General features: G+C 48.4%; 1 protein-coding gene across 1 annotated transcript in view; it reads right to left on the minus strand.

The window, feature by feature from the left end:
- PKP1 (plakophilin 1) overlaps window positions 1-24213 on the minus strand; it is a 39614-nt gene continuing 15401 nt past the window's right edge. Inside the window, exons 4-14 of the mRNA XM_010724042.3 lie at window positions 18621-18765; window positions 16958-17165; window positions 16216-16393; window positions 14399-14513; window positions 13978-14133; window positions 13698-13874; window positions 11299-11452; window positions 10615-10801; window positions 7544-7628; window positions 6568-6668; window positions 1-6410 (exon numbers count right to left, since the gene is read on the minus strand). Of these exons, the coding sequence (XP_010722344.1) occupies window positions 6597-6668; window positions 7544-7628; window positions 10615-10801; window positions 11299-11452; window positions 13698-13874; window positions 13978-14133; window positions 14399-14513; window positions 16216-16393; window positions 16958-17165; window positions 18621-18765 (1477 nt within the window). The 3' untranslated portion in view covers window positions 1-6410; window positions 6568-6596. The remainder of the gene's footprint in view (window positions 6411-6567; window positions 6669-7543; window positions 7629-10614; window positions 10802-11298; window positions 11453-13697; window positions 13875-13977; window positions 14134-14398; window positions 14514-16215; window positions 16394-16957; window positions 17166-18620; window positions 18766-24213) is intronic.

Raw genomic sequence — 24213 nt, forward strand, 5'->3', positions numbered from 1 at the left:
TGTAGTGTTTCTTTCAGCTCTGCTGACGTGAGACTGATTTTCCTGTTCTGCCATGAAGGATCGAGGCAAGAGTTGCCCATCTGTGAGATAAAGAGACTTCCAGGGAAAGAATAGAGAAAGTAGGAGGGAAAGCAACAAGATGTGCAAAGCAAATCCCTGCTGTGCTTCGTTGTACAGCCTTGGTCATCCCTCAGACGGAAACTTGGCCTCAGGACCCAAAAGCAGCCACTGTTATTGCCTGAGCTCATATCTGTTAGGGAAGAACTTGCAGTGCTCTTGTGAGGCTCCTTGAGAAGAGAAAGGAGGGAGGAACTCTGCTTCTATGGGAAAGTATTTGGGTTTTGGAGTGCCAGGACTTCCAAAAGAGCTACCGTTTCTGGAAATCTCTACTGGCTCTTTTTCCATTGCATTGCTCTGGGAGGCCAGGCACACCTGTGCAGGGTATTTTTCTGGCTTTGCTCCCCGCTTGGAACTAAATGATCTTTGAGGTCTATTGCAACCCAAACCATTCTATGATTCTATGATTCTATTTGCAGAATTGCTCCACAGGTACAGGAGGCACCAGGCTCGGGCAGGACTCCTGCTTTGCTCCAGGTATGGCAGCACTGAGCTGCCCGAGCAGAGCTCAGCTGTGCCCACCTCACAGCTCTGGGACAGCTGGGATCCCAGCCAGGACCTGCAGCATTGGCAGAAGCGTTGCTCAGGACCAGTTGTGTCTGCCCACGCAGTGTGAGATTTCCAAGGCTCAGGAGGCTGTACCGGAAACTGGAAGAGCATCCCTGAGGCCTGGATGGATGGAGGTCACTCAGGACAAAAAATCATCACATGGCTTGGGTTGGAAAGGACCTTCATACCCATATCATTCCACCCCTGCTGTGGACTGGCTGCTCCCACCAGCTCAGGCTGCCCAAAGTCCCATCCATGGCCTTCAGCACCTCTGGGGATGGGGCACCCACAGCTCTCTGAGCAAAACACCAAAAAGGGGCTGAGCACCATCCTGCATAGAGAACAACTTCTGTCGCAGTGAGATTACATCTGCAAGGAGACGTAACTGTGGGAAGGATACAAATGAGGGTTGTGTGATAGAGGAGCACAAAGCTGCACACGTTGCAGGGAAGGTAAATAGGGGTTGAGTCACTGTGCCTCGCACGGCACTCGTGCTCTCCCTGACCCCCGGCTCCCACAGTGGGGATGCCCTGGAGCAGGGGTGTGTGAGTGCTGTAGGGCCATGGTCTGCAGGTGCTGTGCCTATACTGAAGCTGTTCTACACGCACTGGGCCTGTATGGAGCAGGGTTTCTGGGCACAGGATACCACATGTCCTGGAGGAATGTGCCACATGGGACTGGGATGCCACAGTGGTGCTTCTGCTTGGGGAAACCAAGATAGGGGAGCTCTGTTGTGCTCCAACATGGGGTGGTGGCACCACCGGGTCGTTTGTGCTGTTGTGGTGTGTGGATGAGGCTCGGTGTGCTCTGCAGTGTGATCTCTGGGCTGTTTAATGAGCCCAAATTGGGCTTTTGGTGATGACCTGGGGCAGTGGAGCATTTTGGGGGAAGCCTGGGATCTGTGGGGAACACATCCCACAGGCCCAAGAATGCTCTGAACACAACACAGTGTGTGTACCTACAAGATTCCCTGCTGTGACACAATAGAAAGCCCAGCAATGACAGCAGAGCAGCAAGATCCTAGAGCTGCAGCAAGGGAGGATTTGCTCAAATGCAACAGCTGCAGGCACAGAAATAAAGAAAAGCAGCTGCTTACCTTCAGAGGGCCTCAGATATGCAGGGATCTCCAGTGAAATACCTTCACCTCCACTGCCAACCCTTAAATGAGTTCTGGGAAGGGATGCACCCTGGCTGCACTCCATCCAGTCTATCAGCTGCACTGCATGCACCTGAGCTCCCCTGGGCTGGCCCTGCCTTCCCACCAGCTGCTCCATCTCTGCTTCAAGCCATGACTTAGCATTGCCATTGCCACCACACCTGCCCAAAAATGAGCTTTTCTTAATTGCTTGTATGAAGGATACTGGTCCCAAATGCAAACATTTTCAAGATTCTTGGTATTCACTTTATATGCTTCAAATGGATAGAGACCCAAACACTGGGTAATGTATCATGTAGAAGACTATTTGCTCTTGTAGCTTGTAACTTATATGACTGGACTCAGCTGTGCCTGCAGGTGCTGTTTGTACCTGAAAAAGCTGTGGAATGGACACCATCACTACACGTGGTACTGACAATTAATCCTGTCAAGGAGTTCTGGATACGTTGCTTCAGAAGGGCTTTTATAAGGCAATTACTGAGGCACTCCATCCAAAACCAACTGGAAATATGCCTGCTGCACTATGGCCTAGAAGCAGCTTGAGGAAGGAATGATGGTGGTTGCCAATGCAATTTTGGTTTCAAAGTGTTGGTGTGTGAGACGTGTGAGATCCATCCAAGACTGATTAAGAAGTTTGGGTTTTGGGGCTTTGCCTTTGAGCTGCATCCCCTGCTGTCCTCCCACCCCTCAGAGATCTTAGCAAAGGGTGCTTCCAGAGAGGAGCTCTGCAGCATGGAAGGATGTCCTCCCTTTTTCTGAGCGTGGATTTGCAGGATGTGCCAAGCCTATCTGATAGCTACAAATCCTCTTGGAAGATACTGGCCAGGGCTGAGCATCATTCCTAAGCCTTGCCACGAGTAAACAAACTAAACACACTTTGTGGCTGAGATCATATTCCCTTTGGCAGGTTTTGTCTTTGAAGAGCCATCTACTTATGGGGATCAAGAGAGCGCTGCTTCCTGGCTGGCTTTGAGCTCCCCAGCATGGAGAGCACTGTGTCTTCTGTGCACCCCACACTCCCTTAATCCCCATGTACACCAGGTTACAGCTACTGCAGGATGCAAAGCAGAGACCAAACTCTTCAGTGCTGCTGACAGCAGTTCCTGGGAGCAGGCTGGGAAATCCCCAGAGCAGAAACAGCCTTAAATTTGCTCCTGATTAGCATGAAGAGTCCACGCATCACCGTGTGCCTGAGGACTAAAGGTGATGTCTGTGTGTGAAACTTCAGCGAACTACGGACCAATAAGGAATGGGTGCTAAATGACACAGAGACACCAGCATAGAAAAGTGCCAGTGATACACTCGGGGTGGAATAATCGATGGCCTTGGAGTGACTACAACTGCTTGGAGGGAACTTCAGGGTCCCATCGCAGTGACCCCAAATGGTGAAATCAACAGATAGACTTCCACAGACTGAAGATGTAACTCGTGGTGACTCCCCAGGAAAGTTCACGGCCAGACAATCAAAATAAATCCATGTGAAACAATTGGCTTGAAGAAATTCCAGCAATTTTTATTGATTTCAGCTTTTCCAATGAAGCAAATACATACAGTACAGCCAAAACAAAACTCTGATACATTATTCTCACATACCTATATCTTACAGAATACACTGTATAGCTATGGACTGGCAGGCTCGGGTGGTCTCAAACTGCTGTGTGGTCAGAGAGGAATAAAACTGCCTTCTGCCTTTCATGCAGTCCATGAGGCTTCTGAAATGCTGGGGTGGGTTGGATTGTACATACACGAAACAAATAAAGCATTTAAGAGAAAACAGGCCAAAAAGCTCTGCTAAGCCCAGGACAAACAAGCGTGGTATTTATTTACATGGTTGTGTGTCCTGCGCACAAATCAAGCCCCAATTGCTCTTATTCTGCTGCTGGCAGAGATCAGGGTGCTGCTCCCTGTGGTCCTTCCCTCTTCAGTAGTTCTCCATCACTCCAACCCATGCCCTGCAGACCTGCCCCAGCTGTATCCCTGCAGATCCACCCTGCCTTGCCTTTTACACAGAGAAAAAAAACAGGAAAACAGCTCAGCAAGGAGCATGTCTCAGCTAAAGATCTGCCTCTATGAAGCAATGTCTCCCTTGAAGGAGGAATATTGGTGGAAAAAAGTGAAAGCAGCATCCTGGTGCTGAGCTCTGCCCCTGGGAGATGCGTGGTTTGGAAAAGAAGGTCCCCAGACTGCTGGGTATGAGCAACACCAGAGGTTTTCCTTACACTGCCAGACATCAGCATCACTTCACCTATGTGGGTAGAGTCTGTAGTCCAGATTTAACACAGAGAGAATGAGAGGGAAATAGAGATGAGTATCAGAGAGTTTTCTTGGGGGGAAAAAGGGCTGCAAAGAGCCCAGGGGTGTCAGAGGGGCCGCAGCTCAGCTCTGCTCTCCTGGGTTAGCTGTATTCTGAGGTATGAGAGCAGCAACCTGCAGCACTGTAGGGAAACTGAGGCTGGAGGGAGCTCCCAGCTCAGGGCAGGGAGAGCATCCAGGGCTGTGTGCAGCCAAGAGCTGAAGATCAGCTTCACTGCAGGAGAGTTGGACCAGATGACCTTCAAAGGCCCCTTCCAGCTCCAGTAATTCCATGATTCCGTATGAGATCTCCGAGGATGGAGACAGTTTTTATTTGTATCATTTGGTCAGCTTTGCTGTACGTCACTAACACTGATGTGAATGATGCATCCAACCCTCTGAGCTCAGTACTTTGCAACGAAACCTCCAGGACTTGTAAATTTAATTGTGGGATGATTACTGCAGCTCTTTGTGCCTAATATAGTGCTGCTGTAAATTGCATTACCGGTGAAAGCAGCAGCACTGTTTTAAAATAAAGCTCAAATAACAGTCAATTAGAATGAATTTCCTCAATATTCCATCATTACATTTTGCAGTTAGCTTTCCCAATTAATTTTACAGGGAAAAACATTAGCTCCCAGGACTTCTGCCTAACGTATAATTACAGGAGCAAATCTGAATGCAAAATTGCACGCAGCGTAATCCTAAAGCAAAACTACAACCACCCTTCCTGCAGACACTGCAGCCTTTCTGGATGTCCATAGACTTGGGTCCTGCCAAAAACATTCTGAACCATGAAATGAGGACATACACCAGCTATGCAACAGCTGGCAGCCGTGGTGAGGGCATGCCCACAGGCCTGGGCTCCTCCGCTGCTGTTTAAATGCTCCTGAAACTGTCCTACCGGATTCGCCTGGTTCCAGCTCTCCACTTCAAAGGTGCTTTTTGCTCTTTCATTTGGCTGGGAGCTCCGCACAGAAAGCTCTCGACTGAACGTGGGTGAATGCAAGCAAATAGCTGTTGCTCATTAAAGTGCACAAGGCTGAGCCACCCTTTGTAGACCAAGAGAGAAGCGGCTGGCACTCCTCTCGCTCTGCGCCCTGCGCTCTGGGTGGGGATGATGCTACCCAGAGCAGAGCTAAAGCCAGGCCTGCCAGGTCAGTGGGATGTGCCAGCTGTCACCAAGCTGAACCCTGCAAACACGAGACTGCTTCTCCCTGCCCAGACTCAGCTCCATAACCCATCCTTCCCAAACGCCTCCTGCACCCTCCACATCTGCACATCTCTGTGCACCCGCAGCACTTCCTCTGCTGATCCCCCCCCTCTGGCTCCGAGCTCACATTTCTCACATGCTTTTCCATTTTTGCTATTTCTTTACATTGCTTGGCACAAACAAAGCCCGATGACAAAGGCCATATCCATCACTCTTGGCACTCAGTGACGCTGGGCAAAGCCAGCTCCTCCTCCAGGCTCCAGCTTCCCAAAAGCCATATTTCTCCACACAAGGTCCCGTGGTTGCATTGTTCCAGTGCCCGGTGATTGATTTGGCACCTGGTGAGACCACGCTCTGTGTTAGCACTGTCCGTACAGCTTCAGAGAGCAGTTGCTGAGTGCCAGGGGAGAATCAGCAGCCAACAATTTGCTTCTGGAGATAAAGAGTTCAGGTGACAGGAGAGGAAATACTAATAACTATGAGAGCTCATAGGAGAAAAAAAAAATCAGAAGCAGGAAAGAAGCCCATGTTCATAAATGTTAGGAAGAAGCAGCCTTTTCGAAGAAGAGTTTTGTGTGTATCTGTTGATAACAGCCATATGCAACGTGGGGACAACATCAAACTGGCAATTTTTGCACTTCTGGGTGAAAATGGGTTGTGACAAGAATTTGTTGTGGCAGCATTTGTTGCATGGATCGGGTGAGATTCGTCATAACTGCGAGGGGCTGAAACTGCACAGCTGACACTGAGTTTTGGTGGGGACTCAGCCCTACTCGCCAGGTGTGAGCGCTGGCCGCATGCACACCACAGCAATGTGGGCACAGTTACACAGACACACTCTTTGCAAAAAAATAATAAAAATATTGACATCAAGAAACTATAACCTCAATAAAAGTCCCTTCTCCCTCTCCCACCCCCCCCCAAAAAAAGAAGAAAATGCTTAAAAATATCAGTACGATCCACATGAAATCCATATGTTGGGTTTGCTTTACAGTTGAGTTTAACTCACAAACACTCTACATCTTTAACATCCTAAGTAACTGTGAACGGGTTGTGTTCCTGGAGATGAACCAATTCCAAACTCTGAAAAACAAAGAGAAAGAGAGACCCAGGTATTAAAAGCATTGATGACATCATTTCTTTTCATTCATACCCAACTTTCAGTCTTTTCCCTTGCCCTGTCCCCAGTTTCTGTGCCCCCATGCCACCCCTTCCCCATGGATGAGGGCCCCATTCTCACCTGCAGCCCAAATGTGTGTGGAGAGGCTCCTAAAATCTGGAGGGAAGAGTCCTGAAGGTCGTCCCAGCTAAAGATCCCATCATGTTCTTATCAAATCCTTGCTGAAAAAGCAGGTGGATATGGAGATCAGTGAATGTGCATTGCTTTCAGAATGGATAGCTATCAACTGCTGTGGAAGACCCCCCTGGCCAATTCAAAAGCATCCTTATAAAGCGTGCTCCACTCTCAAACAGACTCCTCCACTCTCTTCATGTCCTCAACACACGAGTGGTCACCTTCATGGATGGACCTTCATGGATAGACCTCCCCTTTCCTCTGGGCTCCTCCAGCTCTATCAGGGGAAATCTTGCCTTAGTCCTTTAGTGAATGTTAGTTCATCTTATTGCCCATCCTGGAAAAATGGCACAGATACATGCATGGTGCATTTCTGCTTGCAAACTCCAGACAGCCAATGCAACGACCATCTGTGGGAGCACCTGCATGACCCAGTCCCAGCAAAACGAGTCGGCAGCACCAGTGCAAAGCTACACCAGCTCCCGTGCAGAAAGTCCCTCACCGTTAAGAGAAGAACAATATTCAGGCTAACTCTGCCTTCGTGCCCCCGGGGTATTCCCCTTTGTGGATGTTACTCCTTCTCTTTAATTTAGCCATTTGCTCTGTGCAGATGCTGCTGTTGGTGAGCTGGAAAAACCCATCTGGTTCAAAGTGAGCCACAGGGCTGGGATCTGGCTCTGCGCCCTGACTGTGCAGCACTTCTGCAGTTTCTGTTGCAGGGTGTAAAACAAATCCTAAATATTTCTCTTAGGGGCTGTAGAGGTTATTCTGACTATAGGGCTGATGTGACCACAGGGTAGGGCTATGGGTGCAGAAGAAAATGGGAGAAAAGAGAGAAGGAACCTCACAAAGATCTCTGCAACCTCATGGAGTGTGTCGTGGGGCTGTGCCACCAGCCAAAATGCAGAGGTGTTCTCCTTACCTGCTTGAGCACACTCTGGAGCTCCCTGTTCGACCAAAGGTCTGTCAGGAGGAGGCGAGCAGCTTCAGCTGCTTTTGGACAGGAGCTGGGAAAATGAAAGCAACATTGAGGAGTTATGGACAGCCACAAAGCAGCACCAGGAGCCACCTCCAGCCCGGCACTCGCTGGCTTGATAGATGACTGCCAATGAAATCATAGAACCATCAATAATCCCAGTTGGAAGGGACCCATCGTTGAGTCCAACCCTTCATTGCTCCCCCAGCAATGTTACGTGAGAACACGCCCTGGGACCAGAGCAAAGCAAACAGAAAGGGAAGGTCTGAGCTCAAGAATGGAGCTGGAAAAGTGTTTCTGGAGTGTGAAATTTGGAAGGGTGAGGAAGTGAAGTGGTGCCAATGTGGACTCCATGGGGACGCTGTGGGCGAATCCCTCAGGAGGGCAGCACAGGGAAGGGCTCTGCGCTCACAATAACAACTGTAACCAGAAGTCCTTGCTCAGCACAAGTTAATAGATACTTGCTCACGTAACAGCTCCGAAACCATGAGTCATTACAGTATCTTCTATAATTCTGGAACATTTCATATGACAACCCAGATCTAAACCTCAGTGCCAGCTGTTATCGCTGCTCCCGATCTGCTGGACCATGTCCTGCCTTTGGGAGAGTCCTGAGCCCTGTGACAGCCCCAGCCTATCCCAGTCATGGGGAGCAGGATCAGACCTCCCTGGCTCCCAGCGTGGTACAGCTCCATAAAGCCACCGTGCCTGGAAGGCTTTCAAGAAGAGGGTAGATGTGGCACTGAAGGACATGGTTGGTGGGCATGATGGGGATGAACTGGGGTTGAACTAGGAGACCTTAGAGGTCTTTTCCAACTTCAGTGATTCTGTGGTCCTACTGCTTCTACGAAAATGTTGTGTCCTCCAAACGGTGCACTGGGCTAATGAGAAATGGGGCTGGCAGAGTGGGACCTGCAAGCATCATCCTGTGAGCGTGAAAACCCAGTGAGCAAATCCAGGGCATTTCTCTAAAGTACACAACAGATGGTACCAAAATCTTCCAGCCTACAAGAAATGACCACACTTAATCTGGTCAGAATAACTGCATGGGGGATGCAGATCGTGTTGCTGGCACTGCCTGGAGGACACAAACGAGAAATTCTTGAGCAATGCTTTGGGCCAAGAGAAGGAGCTTTTATTGCAAAATTGTTCCTCTGGTTATAACCATCCCATACTCTGTCATCAGAATGACCACACTTAGAAAAATGTTGTGGCTGAAAATTATAATCTGTCCAAACAGCCATTGAAAGCAATGAACTCAGAGGGTATTCAGGATATGCAATATTTTGCTAACTTGGATTGAAAATAACAGCGTGAGCACACGCCATCATCACTATGAAGGCTGTGTCATAGAGGAGGATATATGCAGGAGACGAGACAATTATCTAATTGGGATGCAACAGGAAGGCGAAGAAACCACAGCAATCAGATAAACTGTGGAATTGTTTATGCCTTTCACTGAGAATACAGCTACATCAGGGGAAGGGAGCCCAATTCTGAGGGGTGCTGGTTGGTGTCTGGGAGGAATGTGAGAAGGAAAATCATCCATAACTCATCTGCAGCCTGGGAGTCATTTCTAGAATGTGACTACAAGAGTGTCTGCAGGGAAACTGAGGCAAACCAACAGAGAAAGCTCTGCAAAATGCTCACAGGGTGCAATGTGGTATGGTGCTCCCATGGGGATTCGGTCACTGCTGGGATGTTCTGTGCTCTCTATTCCTGCTGGCTGTGAGGCTGGGAAAGGGGAGCCCACCAACACAATTTGGGGAGCATGGGGTCTGCGTCCAGCATCACCAGCAGCCCTGCAGGAGCTGTCGGGTCCAGTTACTACCATCAGGGAATGTGAGGCTCTTTCTAACATTGAAATAGACAAATTCTACAGTGAAATTTCCCATTTGCCTTCAGAGACAGTACAGGAAAATGGGAAAATTAGCTCCAATTTCTAGAAAGGACATAGCTTTCATATCTATTCTATGGAACAATCCGAAATGATGTGGTTGGAATAAGCAAGATAAGTCCTAAATGTAAATTGCTAGCATTATTTTTTTTCCATAAGAACATCTTAGAAATCAATGGGGACAGAAATATATAGTGCAATAAAAGCAACAATTCAAACTCACACGGGAGTTTCTCAGGAGGAATTTGTGATACCGTCAGGAGAAATACACTGAAGGCTTCTCTGGAGTTTAGTAACTCTCACGGTTAGTGAGTCATTGGAAACAAAGCTCATCATGCTGAACAGCCCAGGCAATGTAGGTATGCATGGCCCTGGTTGTGCAATGCTCTGCTGAAGCAGTAATGAGCTGAGGACTGGTCTGAGGGAGCCCAAGCGGGACGTCAGGCAGAAGTTAATGCCATTCATAACAATGAAGACTTAGAAGAGGGCAGGGTTTGGTGTTAATTGAGCTTGCTGCAGAGTGGAGGCATATAAAAGCAGTGAAGTGACTGATATTTGTTGGCTGAGGCCCAATCTAAACAGAGAAGCCACTGGTAATGACTGAGAATCTCCTTGCTGCCATAGAACAAGAGGTAAATTGTAAGTGGTTTGTCAAAAGATGATGGAGAAGGCATGTGAATGTCTTCTCATAACAGAAAACAATAGGCTGCTTGCACAATGTATTTTAAAGCCAGATGGGAGGAGAGATGAGAGTTTTGGAATGGAGATATGGTCAAAGACTGTAAACTGCAATTTGGCCAGAAATGAGCACACAGTTCGGCAAGAGTTGACAAGCTTTTGCACGGGGCTATAAAGGGTACAAAACTCAAACCATTCCCAAAAGGAAAAGTGGTAAAATCTGTTGAGACTGCTCAGCTGTTGAAGTTCATGGAGTACAGATGAGTAAACCAGACGACCTACCTATAAAATCTGTATACACCTCATCACAGCTGTGTTTTGGCCACTTGAGGTGAATGCTCCGACCAAAAGATGAACCAACGTGAACATTCAAGCCAAGCATAACCCCAGTAGAGCAGCAAATTTCCTGAGACCCTCTCCACGCCTTCTGCCCCAGACTCACCCATTTCGGCACAGGCTTACTACATTATTGAGCACGTTGCTTGTCAAGTAACACTTTCCCAGGTGTGGGTTGGACATGATGAGGTTCCTCAGAGTGTAACAAGCTGATGTCATGATCTCGCCATAGCTGTTGGTATTTCCAGACTGGAATGACAGGAGACGTGATACATCTGGGAGCACCTGGTGAGCTGAAGAGGTGGAATGTTCCAATCAACATTTAAATAAACTCAGCACAGGTGGATGAAATTATTTGCGTTAGCATTATTCAGCGCAAGAATGCAGTGTTATTCCCCAAAGGAGGCACTAATAATGCTGGATGATAACAGCACAGCAGCTTTAGTTGGTTTCCAGAACTACGGTGAGGACCTCTGGAAAGGTAATGATTTGGGTCAAGTCTGGCTCAGTTCCCCAAATGCTATCATCTGCTCTACATCCTCCCAACCCTGCAGATTCATCATTATCCATTAAGCACACCATCTGCTTGTAAAGGCTGAGAGAGCATGCATTGTGTTAAGCCTGCTTATATCACCTGTAATGGTCTTTTGACCAGAACAAATGACACCATTTGCCCAGTATGGGAGCTTGGCTGAGTCTTATTACAGGGTTTATAAAGTGAGGAGAGCAGATATTAGAGAGGTAGAAACTAGACATGGTACTGAACTCTGCTGTGGTGGAAATGGCTTACCCATGGTTTTGTGCAGGATAGGATGTCGGGACATGTTGCTCAGCAAAGAAGCACCAGACCGGACAACTTCGGAGCTGTTGGACTGCAGGAGCCGCGCGATGCGAGGCAAACCTTTTTCCTTCACCCCAATCAATTGGCTCATGGCATTGGACATCTAAGAGACAGAACAGCAATGTCTCATGACTTCCAGTGCTGGAAAAATGCACCTGCAACGATGTGCAGGTCTGGACATACATGACCATACTACAAAATAAGCACACTTTCTCCTGCCTTCATCCCACTTACTTTGTCATTTACTCCTCCATAAGTCAGCCTCTCATCCTCTGGCAGGGATTTCTGTCCTTTTTCTAGAGGCCTGAGGGATCTCCTAACTGATATTCCCAACCGATGGAGAAATGTTACCTTTCACGTCCACTTGCCCTTGCTCAGCTCCCTGCCATGCCACAACTAACAGGCTGCTTTGGAATAGAAACGGCTCATGACACCTTTAAATAACGAGCTGAAGGACAAAAATAAACATCTTGGAACCTGATTTCATGTTTGCTTACGTAAGTCTAAAAGATCTTAGGGCGTAGCCAATGCAGCTGAGTGCTCCTGGACTTTGAAGCACATACCATTAATAAATTGCCCACTTATTAATAGAGTTTAATCTGAACTTCTCAGCTACCACACCACTAGATATCACCACACTGCTGGAGTGACACACATCCATCAGCAGTGACGTGGAGTTGGAGGGAACAGGCTAGGAGGCACCCCGTTACGTGGGCTGAGACCCAATGTCCCTCCTGTGTGCCAGGAGGCACACGCACTGCATTATAGATCCATGCCAGCACAATTGAGATGTATACAGCTGAGGCTGAGGAGAGGTTCATAGTCCTCCTATAACAGCTAAAGGGCTATAGTAAGCTTTGCAAGCTTCTCCTCTGTTTCTCTCTCCTTGAAGCACCAACAAATGCAGCAATCCACCCCAATTCCAGCTCTGAGATGGAGCAAAAACTGTGAAAGAAGACTGTAATGTACACCCAGGTCTGTTCCAACCATCCTATTCCAGAAGGCTGAAACAAGTTATCTCACCACTGTTGGGACAATTCTTTGTTTTCTTTCCCAGCCCCCAAGAAGCCACACTTGATTGATGAAAGCCTTTTTATTTCCATAGAGCAAATAGCTCCATGTCTTTGATTAACTCTACCCATATTGAGACAACCTCCATCCTCGTTGTTAGCGAGGCAGTTTAGTTAAACTAGAAGGAAAAACCCCAAAGTATTTCACGCAGAAAGGCTTGTAACACAAAAGAAAGCCTTGGAACCAAAGCTCTCAGCAGGTCGCAGCTGTTAATGCCATCCAGCAAAGGCTCCTGCAGTGAGTCACACTGAGCTGCTGGGTGGAACGCCCCGCACACGTGACACACCTCACCTACGTACAAAATAATTACCCCTTATCTCCCTCGCCATCTTATTTAAATTAGAATTGATGAAGTTTGACACAAACAGACAAGTCGAGGTTTGCCCACGTGAGCACAGCCTGTGGGGACACGCAGCAATACTGGGCACTGCAACTCGCCGTGCTCCAGCCCCTGCAACGCCCACAGCATCACAGCCATGTCACCTTCGTGCTGCCATGCTGAGGTGTCTGTAGGACATCTGGCAGTGAGGGTAATCTCACCAGCAGTTGTGATGTGACCACAATCCACAGCACAACCCACCCTGTGATTACAGCCACCTCCCGCTTCAAACACACACGCGGGCGGTGTGCACATCCTTTCTCTCTCCTGTAAACGACACCTGGCCACAACTGCACAGCTGGAGTCACTGGTGTCTTGCAGGGAGGGTACCACTATCAACAGATGTTGGTGTTACAACCAAGAGTGAAAATCTTACAATTGCAGAATCACAACGGTTTGAGTTGGAAGGGGTCCTCAGTGGCCATCTGGCCCCACTCCCTGCCATGCACAGGGACACCCCCAGCCCCAGCAGTGCTCACAGCCCTGCCCTCGGGGGGCTGCAGGGACGGGGCAGCACCGCCTCTCTGTGCAGCGCCTCACCACCCTGACAGTAAAGAGCTTTCTCCTTATATCCAATTTGAATCTCCCTCTTTTAGTTTGAAATCACCTCGCCTTGTCCCATCACACAGGCACTGCTATGGAGTCTGTCTCCTTCCCCCTTCAGATACTGAAACTTGGAGGAGCTCCTGGAAAGGCACACAGACCCGGGATAGATCCTTGGAGTGCTGACTTTAGCCTCTGCAAGGACTCATCTTTGGCATTTATAAGCACCTGAGCTGCATCATCAAGCGTGGAAAAGCCCTGCAATACTGCCCTGAGATTGAAGGAGGCCATTTCTGCTCCTGACCACAGTAAGGTGCTGGCACGTTTGGCCTCGTGTGTGCAGAGGAGTGCTTACCAGCCCTCGGCTCGCAGTGAGGTTCTGCAGGGCTCCAGCACAAGCCTCCAGGGTGGCATCTTTCTTGCTGTGATCCATCAGGGACAGGTAGGTGCGGATGGCATCCGAGTGGTACAGCCAGCTGGGTCCCTTGGGTTTAAAATCCTCTTCAGGGAGAGGGACACCATACTCATCATTCTACAAAGAGATGAGAAATTGGAAACTCAGATCCGGCTCCTCACTTGCAGTCCCTGCTGGGAGCTGAGGAGCACATTGCCAAGCCCTCTGCGTCATGTCTTACCTCCATTTTGCCACTCCTGCTGTTGAAGCAGCCTGTGAGAGTTTTGTCCATGTAAACGCTCCGGGCCATGTGGTTGAGCTGGGTGTATTTGTTGGGAACTTCAGCATCCAGGCGGTAGGAGAGGTTGTGCAGGATGCAGATGCAGTTCTCCACAGACTGAAATCACCCCCAGAACAAAAATGCAAGTGTCACATTTGGTAGAAACACAAAGCAGCACTGCATATAGCTACATGAGGACACGTACCATGCCATAGGTATATTTTTAAAAGTTATACTGCATATCTGGTAGGGGAAGAGCAGCCACAAAGAGTCCCGTCCCCTCTCAGGCTTGCTTGATAGGGTTTTGGAGCTACTCCCAAAACTGCAGTTATTAACTATGGGGATGAACACTATTAAAGAGCTATGGAGCAGCAGCTGGTACCTTGTCATCGGGTCGGTTAGAAGCCACGCAGTTCTGGGCGTAAGTCATGACAGAATCGATCAAGCCAGGATAATTTCGCATGGTCTGACGTCCCATGTCTGCAGAACTGAGGTTTCTGAAGAAAGTCATTGCAGAGCAAGTCAGGAGAGAAGGAGGGGAGAGGGTTAGTTGGATTTGCTCTAATCTATATCAGCAAGAGACCTCGGCATGGTGCTGGCTGAATTAACTTGCTGGGTTTTTTTGGAGATTGAGCAAGGCTCTCACACTGGAGGCCTTATGTAGGATCACTCTTGTGCTGAGCACCCATGTTGCTCATCTGGATTGATTTCATCTGAGAAAATTCTTCTTAAGGAATTTTGTGTAGAAGATGTATTCCTAGATCAGCAGTATTTGGCTTTAGAGACACGCAGTGATGTTCTGTAGGCTGATTGCCTCCTTGGAAGTGCGTTTGATAAAACAAGAATATGGAGTAAAGACTATCTGTTATTTCTGGGAAAAGCAGGAAGATGCAAATGGTTGTAAGAGTGGATCTGCAAAGAGTCACTATCAGTGCTTAGAGAGATGGGTCAGACATGCTGAAGAGCAGCAATAGCTCTGACCAATGGGACTGACCAGGTTGTAATGCATCCCTGAGCACACTGCCAGGCTGCTGCCAGGACAGGGGAGTTTTTCCCACTAGCAGGAAATGACTTTTTTGCTTTTTTTTTTTGTTATTTTTTTCTTTTTCTTTTTTTTTTCCTTCCCTGTTTTATTGGCTTGTAGCTTGCAAATGAAAAACAAAGAGAGGTTGGCAGTCATTGTGAGATATTCACTCCAGGCGTTCCAGAACTGGATTTGATGTTTGCTGTGATTTGCAGCCTCTTCATTAACATGAATTCATCTGCAATCCAGAAATTCTTGAGCAGCAATGGCTTGAGCCCAGGGCAAACCCAAGGCTCTTCTCATCCCCGTGCATGCCAAATCCCTATGATGTGGCAGTGCTGTGAGTCAGAGTGAGTGGGGGCTCCCAGCCCGACCATCCTGCTCTCCTGCAGCCCCACTGAGCTCCTGACTGCCCTGCAGCCCAGCACAACTGCTGCTGGATATCCCTGCCTCCAACTGCATCCCCAAGAGAGAGCCCACCTGGAGTTACACTCCAAGGAAAGCTCCTTTTACACTACCACCATACCCTTCTTCCCTTACTTTAATGACTTATTTTGTGGCAGTGGGTTGGGATGGCGTTGGGTTGGGATTGTCTTAAAAGTGCAGCACTTTGCATGCACATCACAGTGTGCAGTTGCAGGGGAAGGCTGCCTTTCAGACCCAGATCCCAGCTGCAGAGGACGATAGCATCGCCTCTCCAAGGGCCCCTGCTGCATTCAACCATTTTGTTTCACAGGCAGATGCAGCTCCTGCTGGCTGCATGTCTGGTAAGGGTGCGGTCGGCACTAAGCTCCCTCGGGGAGAGCTTCAGTTGATGAAAGTACCTAATTATACAGGATTTTTTTTTTCCCCCCACTTGTTCCCAGTGAGACGAGGAGCTCGCATCCAAGTGGAGGAGGGCGGTAGTAGAAACAGCAAGTCAGGACGGAGATCCTCTGCAAAAGAGCTCTGGTTTTGGTGTGGAAAAGAGCTACGCTGGGCTCAGCCTGCTCCTCCTCTTTGTGGGTGACCCAACTGACAAGCAGGCCAATACACAACGAGCTGCCGGGTCAGGGCTGCCAGGTACAGCCCAGTGCAGTGGGACTGTGCTGTGCTAAAACAGTTATTAAAATGAGTGGGGAAATGTTTGTTTTCCCCATGTAGAGAATTCAGTACGTCCCCGCGTGCCGACTCACCTCAAGCACCCTGTGGCATTGAAGAATACTTCGGGGTCGATAATTTCCCTTGTCCTGTTGCAGCCACCATCAGACCAACCAGAGAAAGGGATGATAACACAGTCTGTCAAGACGGGGAGGGCCTCTTGTATCAACTCCTCTTTTAATTCATCAGTGGAAGAGAGGTTCCAGAGCAGACCTAGGAAGGAGATGGAGATGAGCTCAAGTCTGTGCCTATCCCTCTAGGAGATGGGCAACAGGAACGCAGTATCACGTGGAGATGGGCACCTAAGCACTGTCCCTCCTCCCAGAATTGGTGTTTCCTGTTATTAGGTTGCAGGAGGGAAGCATCTCTCCAGGAATCTTGTGAAGGTTTGCACACAGGACCTCAGGCAGAGCTGAAGGTGACCTGCACCAACAAACTTGGATCAATCCTTCAAGAAAAGATGAGACACCAGCCAGATAGCCAACAGGGTGCGGGAAGGCAAGAGAGCGGCCCAGCAAACACAGAGAAACCTGAGATAGAAACAACCCCAATGGGCAACTGCAATCTGGGGAAACCCCATGGGACACTGAAGAGCCAGGACTTCCCCTGCCTCACATCTTAGGTCACCATTTCATGCAATAGAAGCACAAAACATCCCCTTTCCAGTATGGTCTTTTGCGCATCAGGCAACATGGACAAGCGTAGAGAGGGGGGTGATCACTTTGGGGGCATGAGGCCGCTCTTATCAGCTGGCACCAGCTATGGGGCTCTGTGTACCTGTCAGTTGCTTCTGAATTTCGGTGTTCCCCGTCCTCCTCAGGAGGCTCACACACTCCCTTATCCCGTTCTGCCGCCGGGTTTCTATCTTGTTGGTTGGATTCCTGAAGACCAAATTCCGGAGGGCTCCGGCTGCCGCCCGCTGTACGTTTTGGTTGGTGCTGCGGAGCAGCTCAACCAGCTTGGCAATTCCCCCGAGCCGATAGACCTGGACAGGGAAAGATGTGCTGACATCAGAGTGGTGCACAGAGCATCACCTGCAGGACAACTACAGCTGTCAGTGTGATGCAAGGAGTCAGTGCGGTGCCTGCTGATGAGGCAAGGAGACCTGGCAGGGAGGGCAGGCCAGAGCCCACAGGCACCAGGTTACAGCTCAGAACTGGATGCCTATGGGTAATAGCCCCGTGAGGAATCCTTGGTTGATGTTAATGTAAACTTTTCCTATCTCTGTAAGTTTACACTGGGCAAAAATGTTGCCCTGCCTATACATAGCCATGTATGGCCAGCCATAGTGGTGTAATGACATGACATAGGGACTTATCTGCATCCTGAAATCACAGCATGGTTTGAGACGGTCAGGGTAGAAGATGAACACCCTGGAGGTCAGTGAGCCATGCTCAGTATGAAGAGGGACAGGCATGGATGGGGGACCCTGGGAACCCCAACCTCCTGGACACCACACAAGTGCAGGGGAGGTGTGAAGGCAGAGCACATCCCTTCAGCTGAGCTCTCCAAAGCAACGGGAGCTCCAGCTGAAGGATTCTCCCTGTGCCAGGTCTGCTGGGAACAAAAGCCACATGGAGCCTCCTTGGACATACAAACCTATTGGCTGGGGATCTGCTGACAACAGAAAATGGATGAGTGCATTTTAAAAAGAAAAAAAGAAAACAACAACAACAAAAAAAAAGCGTGCACTGGGATGACTCATCTACTTGCTCCAACACATCTTTCTGGGAAGTGATGGGACAGGTTCAGTGTTTTCAACGGTAACCAAGGGTGTGGCTGCCCTGCAATTAGTGACTGCACTGTGGAATGGGGTCCCCACGCTCAGCTCAGCTGCACTGTGGGCACAGGGGCACATCTGCACATTGCCAGCTCCACTGCTGCTCCAGAGCAAAGAAATCTGCCTGTAAGTGGGTGCTGCTTTGAGAAGACCACATTGCCGTGGCTGCAGACACGTCAGGATGGGGATAAATTGCCTTTGTATGTATTGCTAACAAACCCATTGGCTTCGATGAGTGGCTGAAATGGCATTGAGCAATGCACAGGGAAGAACAGTGGGATCTGGTGCAATTTCGTGTAGTTCTGACACTGAGAGAGCAGAACATTCACATGGAACCGGGTGCAGTGCCATCCAGAACACTGTGTTTGGGTGGCTGCTCCCATGTGTATCCCTTCAATCTGCACCACCGCGGGTCAGGGTGATAACATGGGCACAGTCTCTGCTGCTTGGTAACTATTCCCCTGCTAAGATACTGACCTGCCCTCTAATTACAGAAAGCAGCCACTAAGAGGTGAAAAACCCACTTAAGTAACTCCTGTGTGGACTGATGTTGTTTGAGGCTCCATCAAGAGAGCCTACAGATTCCTGCTACTGAGATACACCAATTTTGCCCATCCCACGTGTCATCACATCCAGTAAGCTCTGAAGGAGTTTGCTCACCTCTTGTTTGGCAGACTCATCCTGGAAGCAGGTGTGCTGGAGGTAATAAGCCCCCATGGCCTGGTATTTGTCATCAGAGGAGCACAGGAATTGTATGGCTTTCTGGATGGTCATTGTGCCACCATCTATCTCGTCACCACATATTCTGTGTCAAAGAGAAAAGCAGCATTGATTGAGTTCTCAGCCAAATAGGCTGCTTTAGTACTGGGAGTTATTAGGAAGGAAAGAAGTACCGAAAGCCAAAATTCATTACTTGACATACAAAAACATCGTGCATCCCTACAGCATCACTCAGTCTCAGAGGAGAGATGATAAAAGAGGAAAAGAGATACAACAGGGTTACTAGGGCTAATGGACTATGGATCCACTCAATCAGCAAAGCAGAAGAGACAAAATCTTGGTTGGTGTCTAATTATGTCTAAAGTGGAAGGATTAGGGAAGAGAGAACCAGTGCTCATTGTTGTTCACATAGAAGAATTAGTGGACAAGAATGAAACCATCCATCAGGTTATTAGGACAATCTAAAGGAGGCAGAGGCTTTTCCCACAGCATTTAATCCTTTGATGTGAGATGTGGTGGAAGCAAAAATGTGAGAGCAGCTGATGGTCTCGGAAGGTGAGGGCAGATCCCTTAGGAAAAGGAGACAGGCATGTCTGGAGTGATGGGATGGACAACCACTGAGTTCATGAGATGCTGCTAACAGCACTGAGAGGTTGGCAGTCTCCAAGCACTCCAGAAAAGCTGTTCATCATCCCCTGGTAGAAGCAAAGAATCTACACACAGTCTGGAGGAGGGCTGTGCACCTCTGGGTTGGAGCAGGAGTGGAACCTTGGGTATAAACCCCTGAAGATTTGTCCCCTCGTTAAGAAATATGAAGGTCTTGCTCTCTTTGGCTTGTATTTATTCACCAGTGCTGACGTTTGTCCCTGATGTTTTAACACTGTAAAGTCAGAAATATGTACGAACTTTCATATTGATGAAGGGGCTCTGGAATGCAGTGTTCCTGACTGTGGAATGGCCACACAACGTTCAGGACCAACAGGAGTCAAACCCAGAGCTCCCAGTCGGTTATTACTGTCTCACTGGTGACAGGATACAAATGGGAAATATTTTGTTAGCAGTGAATGAAACCAAAGAGTGTGGGAACTTGGTTGGGATGGGTTGTCAACACCAGACAATCCCACAGCCTCTAATAAAAGAGGATTTTTAATAAGATCTTGAAATGAACCTTATATTTAAGGTATTAAATATTACTGTGAGAGTGCAATGTGACCTTTTCGAGGCACAGGATATGCAGAATAGTTTTGATTGTTCCAAAGAAATGTAAGAACAGAGCTCTATAAAGGATACCCAGAGAAGTTCACCACCTCCAGGAGCTTACAAATAGATAAAATAATTCCTCCTCAGATATAAAAACTCTCACCTCCCCACAGCACCAACGAACAGTCTCCACTATTCTACAGCAAATTTCATACAAAATATCAAAAGCCAACAATTATGCTGTGCACAGAAAGGCATAATGAAAGACTATACATGAAATTGCACCCAGTTGAAAGTCCTCATTTAAGCCCCTGTGTAGTCAAGGGAAAGAAATAGGTGCACCCAAAGAACAACCTGCTTGTGTGCTCACCATTTACCCTAAGACAGGAAGATCTGACCCTGGAGTTATCTCTGCCTCTGCTGATGGCAATCATGTACTGGGCATTAAGAGTACAGTATCTGAGGTTGGATAAACAACATTCTATTTCTGCACTGAGTAAAGCATCACTTCATCTTATGCTTTCTCTTCATTTGAATCTCTACCAGAACTTGGTTCCAATTTCACTTGAGACAAGGAAATGCAGAATTGGAAAGAAGTTTAAACTAGGAAGTCTATCCTACGTTCTGTGAGACACAACAGAGCAGAGATCATATCAGGTCCAGTATGAGTGGCACCAGAGGAACTTCTTTGGGAATCTGACCTGGGCCAGCAGGACAGGGAGGGAGCACATGAACAGACATACCAGGTCAGGTGCCATGCAGCACATGTAATCACAGTGGTGGTGTTGATAACTCTGTTTTCCAAGCTAAGCAGAACCCTAAACCAGAAGTATTTTCTATGAGAAAGAAGGGTGCCTGCTTTGTTAGTGACTCAAGGAAGGGTATTTCCTACAGATCCACTCCATAAAATGTCCAAGCCCTTCTTCGGCAGGGAAAACTGGGCAGCCACATCCAGTTCTGCATGGGAAAAGATGGGAAAAGCTCCATTTTCTCTGCTGGCTCACTGACATGAGAAATTTAGAGTGTGAGCATCTGGGCTCTCCCACGTGCCTCAGAAGCAGCAGTGATTTGTCCCAGCTGAGAACATAAGCACCTGGCAAGGCCCATAATATAGGAGATCGTTCATCAGTCAAGGACATTCCTGACTAAATCAACACCATCAGAGCTACAGTTTGTTTCAAGACAAATTCTTGAAGTAAGGCCATCTCCAGCTTGGGCCAATGCTCCTGGCAGGAAGAGCTCTGAAGGCTGTTCTTCCACAAGAAAGAAGCAATCAGAACAGGGAGACCTCAAGGAGTCAAATTGGATGATCAGATTCAGGTGAGGAAGAGAAACAACTACTTCTGAGGATCACTATCACAGAAAGGCAAAATTCTCTAGTTCGATACTGATGCCTTTGGGTCACTATGTATTAGCAGATTAGTTTGTGCTAATTGGATCTAAGCCTCCAACCTGTCTGTTAAGTCTACAAGTCCTAGGAGGGGAGGAAGATAGAAAAGTCTAACAAATGCCACTGTTCATTAACCAAATGAGAGAGAAGCCACTCAAAACCTCGAGTGACCTCAGCACATCCCAGCCCTCCAGAACCAGGCAGCACTGCAGCAACCCCAGTTTGCTTCGGAAGCAAATGCACCGTGCAGACCGGTGCACATCACACAGAGCCAACACTGAAATGGTCATTTTTAGAGGTAGCTTGCCCATAACAAAACCAAACCAAAGATGTCTGTCTTTTTATATGCATCTGCTTTCATTGTGTGGCAGAGCCCTGGGGAGTTTATGTTTTGATACTGATCTCCTTTGGCTTATCCCAGAAGAGAGGAGGTCTATCAGAAAACATCTCTGCCACGTTCTCTAACTCTCAATAACCATTCTGTGTTTTTACTGTTCAGAATATTTCCAGAGGGACTGAACTTCTGCCTGGGGATCCACGGTTCCAGGAAATATACCAACTGTCCCTGCACTTCAGCCACAGCCACCAGCAGGTAGCACCAAAATATGACGCATTTCCAGGTCTCCTGAAAGACCCTAATCCTCTGAGCCTGGTCCCATCTGAATGCGATATCCAAACACTGATGGCAACATGTCTGCAAAACAGAGCTTAAACCATAGAATAGTTTTCCTGTGCTTCCAGGTCCAGCTGGAGAAGGAGAAAGGCTCAGAGTTTTCTGAGCTACATGAAACATCTCATCTTTTATTACTGCTTCTTGTTATCGCTACGTGGTGAGCCAGGCGGGTGTGGAAACTTTCTATTGTGAAAGCTGAACATGAAACCATGCTTGTTATAAAGGCAAAACCTCTGCCTGAAGATCTACTAGAATATCAAATCCAGTCCCCCCAAATAGGGACCTGCTGGCATCTGTTGCCCAGCTGAGCCTTCCTCCTGCATCTAGAGGTTAACGATGGGGTTTCTACAAGCAAACTTCCCCCTACCCAAAGACCAGGCTACCCAAATCCAGACTGAGCTCTCCAAATGCAGAGTCCTCCAGCCAGAGCTCCTGCACAGCAGAGCCCAGATATGGTCCTAACCCACCTCCAAGGACAACAGCATGCTCCAGACCAAGGCTAACTGCAACCTTCCAGATACTCTATACAGGCAAATGGCTTTCCAGATAGATCAGTTGTTCAAAGAGGACAACTCCTGAGCACGCTTCCAGAATTCCAAAGATGACAGCTGACAGCTCTCCTCGTGTAGCGCAGCCAGCAATGCAGTCTCACACAAGCAGGCTGTGTGCCCCAGCCCAATCAGATTTACTCAGGGGGCACAGCCCCCATTGAGCCGAGGACTGAAGCCCTCGTTTCCACACCAGAACCAGTTCTGCCAGATGAGCCATGCCCCAAGCCAGGAGAACTGTCTAAACGGAGCCACTCCCCAGCCAAAGGGCATCCAGCACTGCAGAGCATTCCTCCCGCACCAGCAGCTCTCCCTCTCTTCCATAAGCACCATTATTCCACAAGTCACCTTTGCAAAGCAACGACCAAGTCTGCAACACAGGGCAGGAGACTGCCGTCCTGCAATTCATCTCTCAGTTGTCCCTCCCACGACATTTTCATGCTCTTTAGACAGAATTTCCCTAGCACAAGTTACTTGTCATTTATGGAATGCCTCTGCTTCCCATCCCAGAAGAATTCCAAAGCTTCTGGGTAGAGCAAGCCAATGCCACTCGTGCTCTGGGTTGGCCAGGGCTGGTTTTGCATGTGTCAGATTGAAGGGAACTGGGCACAAAGGAGGACAAGGTTTCCTGCCCACACATTAATTAATGGGCAAGTAACACTTCTTGGCAAACACACTCCAGTGCTTATTCCCCTACTCAATGCAAAATGAAGGAGGTTGAGCAGAGAATTAACCCAGCATTCCAATGTGAACGAGGGCATGGTGTGGGCACTGCCGACTGCAGGAGGGGATTTTCTCCATAACTATAACACATTTGGGTCAGAAGCTCAATAAATATCCCTGCGTGGTGTGAGCTACACCAAAGGCAATGATCTCAGTTAAGCAGCCTCACATTGTGTCCTACAGTGAGCAAACTCCCCAGGGTAGCAGGGAGCACAAGAAATGAGCTCAAAAGGTTCCAGCTCCTGCATGGGAGGTGAGATAAGTCCTGGGTAGAGCAGGCACTGCTGGAAAGTGATGCAGCAGCCCCTGAAGATACAGACCTCCTTCTCTAGCCTGATAAAGCATCACAAGACACTCTCCAAGGCTGCTGTGAGCAGCAGAACATGGTTTGTGCTCAAAAGCTGGAGGCACTGCATCTGCCTGCATCTGCATCACCTGCCCTGCGTCAGGGCAGCTCTTAAATAAGCATCACTTCAATGCCATCAAAGCCCCCAAATTTTTTGCTTCTGTGACAGCTCTGCTGCAATGCAGATACATCAGCTGGGGGTGTCTGAGCTCACTGCTGTGCTCTTGTTGCAGGCAACATTTACAAGAAGGGACCTGGTGCTGAATGGGACTTGGAGGACAATCCTCACCCCTGCATAATTCCTAGTTCAATGGGACTAGATGCTCTGGACAGAAAGGAAAAGGAATAGCTTCCAATCTGTCTTAGCTATATCAGTTATTCCAGTTAGGCTTTTTTTTTTCCTTCTAACTTCTGATTCAAGTGGTTTTTTTGTTTGTTTGTTTGTTTTTGTTTTTTTTTCCTGGAACCTGAACTGGAGGAAAGAAGCAAGGGCTGGGTGGGAAGGCAGATGGGAAACACGACTGCTCCCAGGTTCTCAGCTCTGCCCTGAGTCAGACCCTCAGGAACAAACTCCTTCAGCTTCAGCTGTTTTTTTTTTTAAAGGTTGGTTCTCTGCCAAAGCAGAGCACGGTGACAGCCAGGAGAGACACCCA

The sequence above is a fragment of the Meleagris gallopavo genome, chromosome 28 (assembly GCF_000146605.3).
Source record: "Meleagris gallopavo isolate NT-WF06-2002-E0010 breed Aviagen turkey brand Nicholas breeding stock chromosome 28, Turkey_5.1, whole genome shotgun sequence".
NCBI lineage: Eukaryota > Metazoa > Chordata > Aves > Galliformes > Phasianidae > Meleagris > Meleagris gallopavo.